Genomic DNA, 10,163 nt, shown 5'->3' with positions numbered 1-10,163 from the left:
TGCTGCTGCCAGTTAGAGCTGTTATTAGCACTTCGAAAAAATCATGATACACTGCATCCCAAATGTGTGAAACATAAGACCCAAACATGGGAAATGTAAACAAAATCATGGAGAAATACAATACGACTTTTTTGGAGTGTCAGTAACAACACCCGACCAACACATAGAATGGCCAAACAGAGAACAAGATGGACGAGCTCATTACGTAATTGAATGGTAATTCCAAAACCTTTGCTTTTTATATATAAACGATGTTTGGGAAATTTTGATTACAATATGTCCGCTGCAACACTAATGGCTTCCCACAAAATGCACTCTTCAGGTCTTCCACCTCCAAACCAGACCAACACGAGAATTTGACGAAATAATATGAAAATACAAGTGATGGAAAAAAAAAAAAAAATTGAAGTCAAAAGGCATTCACACAATATACAAAATACACAAGAAGATGAACAACTCCACCCAAAACCCAAAATTCCTGCCGCTAATCATGGTTGGTGTCAATTGAAGTGCCCGTCCTGGCCTGTGAAATTCGATTAGCATAAATAGTCACCAGCCGTAACTGTGTGCTGTTGAGCCCCTCCAGGTACGGCAAGAATGCTTTTCCGAGCATGATGTATATATCGACTAAACAGAAGACAACAGTCTGCACAACATAAAATGAAAAAATTCGGTCATCGGCACCAGAAGACAATATATGCTGAACGTAAATGACTCCCATGGGCCAATGTGTAGTTTAAGGGACCAGACAAAAAATAACCATTACCTTGCGAACGTCAGCACTCTGGTTTCCAAACGCTTCGAAAAGTGCAGGCAAAAATGACGGTAACTGAGCCATCAGTTCCTCTTGTGAAAGCCGGCCCACAAGCTGACAAATCGAACATAAGAGCCTTGTCAAGATAATTGTTCATAAAAATTACGCATGAAATAGGATAACTCCTAAACTAAAATGGAATGTTCGGAATCGATCATTAGACATCAACTAACACAGCTCCAATACATGGAAGCATAATACCTTTGTCAAACAGTTGATGCAAGTAACAAGAATTTTCTCATCTTCAGTTACCAACAGAGGGGCAATAACCTGCAGTATCGACAATTGGCAGCATGTTAAACAGTAATCACAACAAAGTACAGGGGAAAGAAGCCAAACATAACTCAAAAACTTTCTGATATTTTCATTTATTTTTTCACTTCTAAACAACTGGATAAGTAGGATGATGGATTGTAAATACGTACGCTTAGACATCTGAATGGATCATACTGAGCCAAAACGATGCTCAAGCAGTGCTCGGATTCATTTGAAACCTGACAGGAATATAGAACAGTTTGAGCCATGGAAAACAGTGTAAGCCCGGAATAAAATAATTAAAGCAACAAAATTTACCTTGGGAACTACATCCTTCGTAACATGAAGCAGCTTCTCAATTACGATCTCAACAGAATCTTCCATTGCATGTTTCTGGAAACAAATGAAAGCAACATCAGGAATACAATTTGTAAGAGCTAAACAATTTCCAGGCAATGCATATCTGAAAAAATAAGCACAAACCTGGTTTTTAAGCATTTCGACAATCAAGGAAAGAGAGAGTTCCCGAATCGAGGAATCCAAATCATCCAACACCTCAAGTACAACAGTCAAAATCTGATTGAAGTACTGCACATGCACCACAGAACATTCATTAATATAAGATCGAGTAAACATATCACAGAATTCTAGTTTTATACCCAAAAAAATGTGTATATGCATGTGGTAATAAAATGTGTTTCCTCATCCCATTGACTTCACTGTGCAGTCAACAGACTCAACGTTGAAATCCATGTCTACATTACACATTTATCAACTATCAAGTCAATTCTCGATGCTAGTGTGATCCTGAAAGCTAACACCATTTCAAAGCTACAAAATCTATGACATCAGACAAGCATTCTACAAATGAGAGAGTTAATACAATAAAAATAAGGATATGTTGTAACAATGCTCAACTTCTCAGTTTCTAATTTATTCAAGCATTCTCTCGCTGTTTTCTTATCTTCACAGAAATGTTAAATATTTTTTTTACAACTTACATACATTAAATAAGACAGAAAATGTGTCAAGTCTCAGGACTAACAAACCTTGGTCCAAACAGAGTGGTCATTAGCTATGGAAGCATCAATTAATTGTTGAAGTGCACCACGTTTGCTTGCTGTAGGGCTTTCCTCAGTTCCATTGCCGATCTATAGAGACATTCAATTAATAGAAAAGAAATAATATAACGTTAATGCCCCATAAATGGTAAAACTATATCTATATATTTCCTCTCACAACAGTTGACCGTATAGAGAAGTAGATTACTGGTGCAATTATCCAAAAAATAGTCATCATGATAATAAAAGCTTAAAAGGGTAAAATGTTCAGTAACAATACAATGATAATAAAATTTCTCTAAGGAAAATTTTGAGCTTATTAAGCCAAAGAACTCACCAGATAAAGTATTTGAGGAATGCTGGGACCTGATTCTGGTGTAGAATTAACCTTCAAAGTTGTAAGATTATAATGATTAGGGTCCAAGTCAGTGGCAGCTTCACTATCATGCCCAGTACTCTCAGCAACCCCTATATGGTCCAAGCTCATAAGACCATTAACATCTAGGCAAGTAGTAGACAAGCCTTCTAAATTTGTTCTACCATCAACTTTATCCACTGGGCTGGTCCAGGAGCCCAAGTTCTGACTCACAGAATTCATAGTGTAAGACATATCCTTGAATTTTGAATTGAGAATATCAGTGTTGGAACCGGTCTCAAAATTCTGATACAAGTTCTCCTGTGTTTCATCAGAAGCTGCTTGACCAATAGTACTGGTGACCATGGCCGATTCTTGGGTTGAACTCCACTTCCTGCCACCATCAATATCAACTGAACCAGCAGAATACCTCCCAACAAAGTGACTCTTCTTTGAGGCACTAACATATCCTTCTTCAGAAGATGTTCCAACTACATCAGATGGATCATAAGAAGATTTAAGGCGCTGGCGCTCTTTCTTGTTTTGCAAAAAGTTCATAAGGTCCACTTCAATACGAGGAGTGTACTGTTTCAGGGCCCTTCTCAAAGAATTTTGTTCTTCAACTGACAAACTAAGAATAAAATTCAAGACGGCTACAGAATCAAAGTGGGAGTAAACAGATATTATGCATGTAATGGCTGCCTCCTTTAGTTTAGTATTTTTATCATGGACCAATGGCGCCAACTTAGAAAGCCATAATTTAAGGATGCCAGTATTACCAGAACCTTCAGGATTCAGTGAATGCTTGTTAAAAGAACTAATGGAAAACTCAATAACAGCTAGTTTGGCCTTTGGTGATCGCTGCTCATCTAGTGAACGGAGCAAAGCAGGCAAGAGGGAATCTACGCTGTAAGTTTTGCTAACAATACCCAACGTTGTCGAGCACGGCTGCCTAACTAACTCCTTTGGGTCAATTAACCGTGAGAAAACGTGGGGTAGGATCCTTTCCATGTAACTTTCAAAGGGCTTACGGCAAGATGGAATAATATCTGCTAGTGTTGAAAGAGCTGCCTGAGCAACTTTATGGTGGGGATCATCCAAGTGTTGGAAAAACAACTTCATTACTTTCTCAAAATTCTGAATCACTTCTTGAATTCCCTTTGGGCCTTGCTGCAGCAAAGATCGTAGATAATTAAATGCAGCAACCCTAGCATTCCAGTCAGACGATGGATTCAGTCCCTCACTCAAAGCATCATTTAGAGATGTGGGACCTTCTACATAATTGGACATTTCCCCAAGTGAGAGTTGACTATCATCAAAACTTCTCCTCCTGCCTGCAGACATCCTTCCAGTCACATTCTTCCTTAAGAGTGGCCTTTGGAAATTGGGCACGTGATTGCTATTTGAATCCCTAAAGTTCCCATCTCTGTGAGACGTGTCATAGTGCTTATCGATTTGAGAGTTCATGAATCGTCTAGCCTCCCTAGTGTCATTTTTCTCTTCGATGGAACCCCTTTCATGGGTTCTCTCGGAAGGTCTCCTCATTGGGTATGACGAAACAGTTGGCATAGCTTCTGCTGATAGATTACTGCGATATGACGATTTACCCGAATCTTTGGAAGCTTGAATTTGTGTAATGATATCAGACAAAACCAAGCCACCATTGCGGCTACTACTTTTATGGATACTTGAGGTAGTTGAATCTGCCATTAAAGAGTTTGAGAGATGATTAGAAGCTGGGGCAGCAGCAGGGAATGGTGGATCACGAGATGATGGAGGGTCAACTCCTGCACTAGGGGCAAAAAGAGAACAATTTAGCCGCTCACAACTGAATCAAATTTGCTAAATTGAGCAGCTAGTTCATTCCCAGAACTATCTAATGACTCCATATACTGAATTTTACAAGTTGTATTGTAATAAATAAAAAATAATATATAGGCAAAGTCATTAGGTACCTAGATCCAGGCTTGACGACCGGAGAGTTGAATTATGTTTCTCAGACAAATCCAAACCTCTTAGCATGCTTTCAATTGCACTGACCTTCTGTTTGCTTGCATGCAACACACTTTCCAGACTACGTTCAGTACCTTTACCATGTGACTTTGCTTGCGACAGAAGTAGTCCCGAAGAGATAGAATTGCCAGTTGATAAACTTGAACTTCTATCCATTGCAACAATAGCTGAAGTTCCATACCCAGGCAAATTTGAAGTAGCAGAAAGCTGAGGAGTATGTGACACACCCCTATCACGAACAGAAGGAGAAGCATGACGCCTATGTACTCCCCCATCCTCTTCATTGATTAACTGTGAAAAATTGTAAAGATTAAACAATGACTTCTCCATAAAAATACAATACAATCATCCTTGCGATAAAGAAAATGTCATACCCTTTGAATAACAGGATCAAATAGAGAAAATAACCGTCGGGAACGCTCTGGCCATGTTTTCGAGAACATTCTATAGCACATTCTTGCAGTTGATCGGACCTATAAATATACACAGGAAAGTTCCACATGTGAATCCTAATACATCTGAAAACTCAAACAAGTCAGAACAAAACAGTATAGGAATCCTTAATTTGAATACCTCACTCATTGCATCTGCCACGCAACACCTTATTAGATCTTCATACAAATCCGCTGATCGCTGTATTTCAGGTGCATCAGCCCAATACTCTAGTATCAACAGTGCATAATCACAGCACCTACAATTCAAAATATATTAATAAATGAAACAAAAAATAAAATAAAAAAACGCATAACTCTGCATCTGCCTGTGTATGAATTGGTCTTGGGAGTTATACCTTGCACGAAGTATTGCATTACGGTCATTCTTTGCACAATCAGCAATACGAGGGAGCACACGAGCAACTTTACAATTACGCAACATCTGAAAAGCAAAAAAGATAAAGTGCCAAAATCCTGCTTTAAAAAGTTGTTTTCTTTTACTCTGAAACAAAAAAAAAAAAAAAAAAGGTAAAAGACCATTAGAGTTAGAATTACCGTTTTTATGCAGTTATCTGCAGACTCTGCAATTACAAGTACGGTAATCACAACCAGCTTGAAAAGAACCTGGTTACAATATGATAAAATTAGTTAAAGAAATTTATCACTTGAGGATATTCTTTTCGGTCAACACTTGAGGATTGATTTTGGAAAAAAATGAACTTACTGGAATGAACATCTCCGCACATGCCTCAAAATCTCCTAGTAACTCCTTTGACAAAAAGCATAACAGATGGCAAGCCTAAGAAGAAGAAAAACTAATCAGCACCCCAAGGCACACGAACAAGCACAAAATATTAAGAAGGTATGAACAGCTGCCCTTGATATTTGTACCACAATCTATGCAAGGTTTGCAAGAGTTAAATGTCTAATCCAAATATCTCACTTGACAACTGCAAAGAATAGCAAGAACTAACCAGTCTCTGCCTCTAATTTAATACTTTGTTTTTAACTGTTTTGGGTAGCATTTTATTATAAATATTTATTTCTTGAACTAACTAGTGAACATTTCCCACAAGAGATGAGCTAAAATACAAACTGAAAAATGGTACATCTATAAAATAACAGAAAACTGTTCACAAAAGAAAGCTGCAGGTTACTAAAAACTTGATTGTGAACTAATCACCTAAAAGTGGTTTCTGGGGAACAAGAATAATTCCGTAACCAGGCACATGAAAAATAAAAGAATATGTTAGCACACCTGTTTCACTATGCTGGACCTTCGATCAGATAATTGTGTGCTCAGAGGCCCAACAAGTTGCTTCAGAAGTCCCCGGAAACATTGGTAGTCAGCAGCACCTACATGTATTTATTAACTTGAACTATTACAAGACAATAATCTTTTTGAAGCTACAGCCATTTCACAGTTATATTACTTATAACAAATAGATTAAATTTCAATTCATCAAAATGTGAAAGCAGTTAAGAATTGTGAGAAAAGAGGGATCTGGGAGCAAATGATACAATTCAAAAGAAAAAAAATGAACATACTGAGGCAACAATACAATGGTTGTATCTAATCAACATCAGTTATGACACACAATAAAGCATAAGTTTATTGAACATGCATGTCTGCCCAGGGCAGAGGGGCTGAGATGGGAATGGTAGGAAATGCAAGAGAGTGAAGGAAACAAACCTCCATATACAAGTCCTTCAATTCTCTGCATTGCAGCAATGCGAATTGACCAGTCTTTCTCTGGTACAAGGGTGGAAGCAATTTTCTCAATTTCCCTTATTAGTTCCTTTTCTGAATAAACTTTAATAGGGTCTACAGATTTTTCGGTAGCATCAGTTTCTGCTGCATGGACAGAAGAGAATAACAATTCAACAGATATCAATTATTTCAACATCTTAACAGTTCCACAGATAATGCAAGAATATTTCAAGCAAAACTAAATCCATTTACACAACTATATGCAGAAATTCTCTTACAATATGAGAATTTTACTGTATAGGCCAATTTTTACAGTGCCAACATGTTTCAATAGTATCCAGTACCAACATGTCCTAGATATGAAATTGCAAAGTCAAAAATCTTTAATTCTCCACATCCCATCTAAATCCAGAAACCAAAATTACGATGGTCTTTCATCATATGGTATAAGGAATAATTGAACTGGCTTTCACAACTATAAATTAAGGCAAGGAAGTATTGTCTGGGTCATGAAAACTTATAATAAAAGCTTCAAAATTCGTCAGCATAATGTTTATATAAATGCACATATGTCAACTACAGTTTTTTTTTTTTTTTTTTTTGGTTTGATGGGCCTCAGGTGTCCCCCTTCCTAGGGAACTAAACTACAGTTAATTTATCACTGAATAAATCAGTAGGTACGTAATCTCTTGAACTTCCCAGAATTGATGGGCAAAGCATCCTAACCTCCAAAAAGAGACGCCTCCCTTGAGGAACTTTTCGCCTTTGGACTACTTTTCTTGTGGTTAAGGTTCACAGGCTTCGCTTCTACAGCACTAAGTCCATCTGACGAGCGAATCTTAGGTTCAATCCTCTCTAACCTCGCATTAATATCCTTCAGCTGCAGTTACACATTGTATAGCAAGAATGAAACCCAAAGAGCAACCCGCATCATATAACATTCAAATTAGTTTGACAAAATTACGAAAAATGATCATTGTACTTGAAAAAAAAGGGGCAAGGAAATATATGAAAGTAAACTGCATATTATTAGACATTCACCATAGACATAGGAAGGTGGTGCCTCTGAAGTTCATCACGGAATTGAGGCCCTGCCTGCATATACATCTCCTGGAAATAGAAAAGAAAGCATAAATAAGAATAATAGTCAGATGAGACGAGATTGTAGTATTACTTGAGAAAGTATAAACAGAATAAGTCAAACTCAAAGTATAAATCCAATACTGCTAAGTTACTAACCTCAATGCACGCTATAGCTGCATCCCTTACACCAGGATTTGGATCACTTAACATCTGTAGAATCTAATTATACAAAAACATAGCAAACTTTAGTTTGTTTCTCACAAGTATATGAACTGGTCAGGGAAAAAAGAAAAAAAAAAAATTGATTGTTTTATTCATAAAATTCAACAAACATACCGGAGGAAGTATAGTACGCTGAAGTGGAAGTTCAGTTGATGCAAAAAGTCCAATTGCTGAGGTGACCGTCCGTGCAAACTCTTCTCGAACTCTCCAGCTTTTGTGCGCCCAGGCATAAGATCCTGCTCTTTCAACAATGATTGTCGGAGAAGAAACCTGCAACAGAAAGAAAACGAGATTTGATACTTTTTAATCCTAAAACGGTACAACGATTTGTGAACAAACCAGAATACATACTGATATTTCAAAGAAATCAGATAAAAACTACAAAGGCGCTATTAAGATCTCCAGCGTCCATACGCACACAAAGAAGGGGCTCACAAAAGTACTAATTGCATTAAGACAAAGACTGAAATAGTGAGGCATACTAAATATGTGTTGCGGTATCGTGTTGTAAAATGATGAAAATGACATCCATTATCCAACATAAACGGTTCAAATTTAGGACACACATCTACTGAATCAGGCAAATACTTTTATACTAATGAAAACCCATCTTATCATTTCTTCATGCTATTCACAGAAACTTCAACTTCAAAGTGGTTCAAGTATTTGTACGATACAGGTCACTAAGTCTGTTATCCATTTGAGCCACAATAATTGAAAATTGGATCATGTCTAGGTGCATTAGCAGCAACCTGAAAACATCAAAGTGCAAAACTGAGGTGTATGTATGCTATGGTAAGCCATACCCGCACAGCAAAACACCTCTAATACTACTCAAGTGGTCTCTAACCATATGCTAAAATCCACAAACCCTGTTGGCCAACAATTTCGTTCAAATTTTCAAGTGCCATTACCATGTTATCATCTTTTCAGAATGAATCTACAAATTGGAAGCCTCGACGATTTCGAGTTTATTATTGCATTGCATTTGAGAAAATAAGACAAAATGCAGAGTGCAAAAGAGGAAAAGAGTAAAAAGCACACCTCCATGAGAGTAAGCAGGAGCCTCCGAGCGGCGTCGCGAACGGGCTGTTTGCCATCGCCCAAACGCTCGACGACGGCGGGAACAAGCGCATTGAAATGGAGCTTGAGGTGGTCGCCGGAGAGCACGGCGGCGGAGGCCAGTGCCTGCAGAGCGCCCTGGGAGACTCTGAAGTTGTTGTCCTTGAGAAGATCCAAGCAGCAGTCGACGAGCGACGTCACCTCCGACGAACTCAGGCTCTTTCTGGACGCTTCCAGAAGCTGATGCAGGCGCTCCACTCCCGCCATGCGCTCCTTGGTGTCCTTGGCACGCGCGAGCTCCAGCGCTTCCTCCATCGGAGCAACTTTAGGGTTCTCTGGGGGCGTGATCTGTTGCGGTCGGGCTCAGATCTGGTGAATTAGGTGCCCAATGAGGGCATAAGAGAGAGAGGGGTGGCGTTTGGAGTTGGTGGAGTGAGAGAGTGAGTGACTGAAAGCGAAATGTAGAGAGAGAAAGTGCGGAGAGAGATGCGGAGGAGGATGACTGTGGCTGAATTTACAGGGTCTTCCCTCTCTCTTCCGAGTCTAAAGGTTGAAGACGATGTTTGGTTCGGATTTTAGAGAGAGAAAGTTTTAGAGAGAGAGGGAGAGGGTAGTTTGGCTTTTTTGCTTGATTGAATTGGTAGGAGAAGATGAAGAAACAACAATGTGGTTGAGGCTGGTTCGAGACTTTACCCCCGGTTTCTATTTAATTTACTGTTTCTACCACTGTGTTCTTACTAGTCTGTGGTTGCTAACTTACTACAGGGAACTGTCACAGTCTCTGTTTATTTAATAATTTTTATCTTTTTTTTTTTTTTAAAGCATAAGTACTTTATTAATCAAATAAATTGAAAAAAAAGCATTTACTCACGTAATCACATGTAACTAAATAGAAAGAAAATGCTCATGAAGACAAATCTTGCATCATTTTTTGATTAAATTGCAACAAGCAACACTACTTCGGCAAAGAAGTCATCTTATAAGACATCATGAAGATGTCTCTTAGTCTTTTGTCAAGGAACAAACGAAAACAAAACCAAAATAAAAGTGACACAACACAAAATAAACTCTTCATAAAGAGAGAGTAACCACAACCATAAAAGCTTTCATAGACAAAGCGAGAGAGTGACCACTACCAAAAACAACAAGAGAA

General features: G+C 38.4%; 1 protein-coding gene across 3 annotated transcripts; it reads right to left on the bottom strand.

Moving 5' to 3' along the window:
* Positions 1–206: 206 nt before the first annotated feature.
* On the bottom strand, positions 207–9,673 carry LOC137725254 (CLIP-associated protein). Of its 3 annotated transcripts, none has more exons than XM_068463881.2 (21): positions 8,993–9,673; positions 8,063–8,218; positions 7,883–7,945; positions 7,685–7,753; positions 7,370–7,523; positions 6,626–6,787; positions 6,191–6,288; positions 5,657–5,731; positions 5,488–5,556; positions 5,289–5,374; positions 5,072–5,189; positions 4,873–4,971; positions 4,441–4,789; positions 2,468–4,272; positions 2,119–2,220; positions 1,553–1,657; positions 1,388–1,462; positions 1,240–1,308; positions 1,016–1,084; positions 767–868; positions 207–646 (listed from the first exon to the last, which is right to left on the bottom strand). In XM_068463881.2, exons 1-21 carry the CDS (start codon positions 9,323–9,325, stop codon positions 485–487), a joined length of 4,320 nt encoding a protein of 1,439 aa, XP_068319982.2. In that variant the 5' UTR covers positions 9,326–9,673; the 3' UTR covers positions 207–484. The 3 variants fall into 3 exon arrangements, with proteins under 3 accessions (XP_068319982.2, XP_068319984.2, XP_068319983.2); XM_068463883.2 differs by having other exon boundaries at positions 2,468–4,188; positions 8,993–9,670; XM_068463882.2 differs by having other exon boundaries at positions 6,626–6,784; positions 8,993–9,670.
* Between the last annotated feature and the right edge of the window lie 490 nt (positions 9,674–10,163).

The sequence above is a fragment of the Pyrus communis genome, chromosome 5 (assembly GCF_041283825.1).
Source record: "Pyrus communis isolate YQ-2024b chromosome 5, ASM4128382v1, whole genome shotgun sequence".
NCBI lineage: Eukaryota > Viridiplantae > Streptophyta > Magnoliopsida > Rosales > Rosaceae > Pyrus > Pyrus communis.
Note: the sequence above shows the minus strand (reverse complement) of the source record. Positions and strands in the feature narration are given on the sequence as shown.

Bases quoted from the DNA above. Each gene is read 5' to 3' on its own strand.
- LOC137725254 (XM_068463881.2), bottom strand. From the start codon at position 9,325: ATGGAGGAAGCGCTGGAGCTCGCGCGTGCCAAGGACACCAAGGAGCGC. The intron at 7,754-7,882 runs GTTAGTAACTTA...TTCTATTTCCAG, and splicing joins CAGCTATAGCGTGCATTGAG to GAGATGTATATGCAGGCAGG. The intron at 6,788-7,369 runs GTTAGGATGCTT...CTGTCCATGCAG, and splicing joins GGAGGCGTCTCTTTTTGGAG to CAGAAACTGATGCTACCGAA.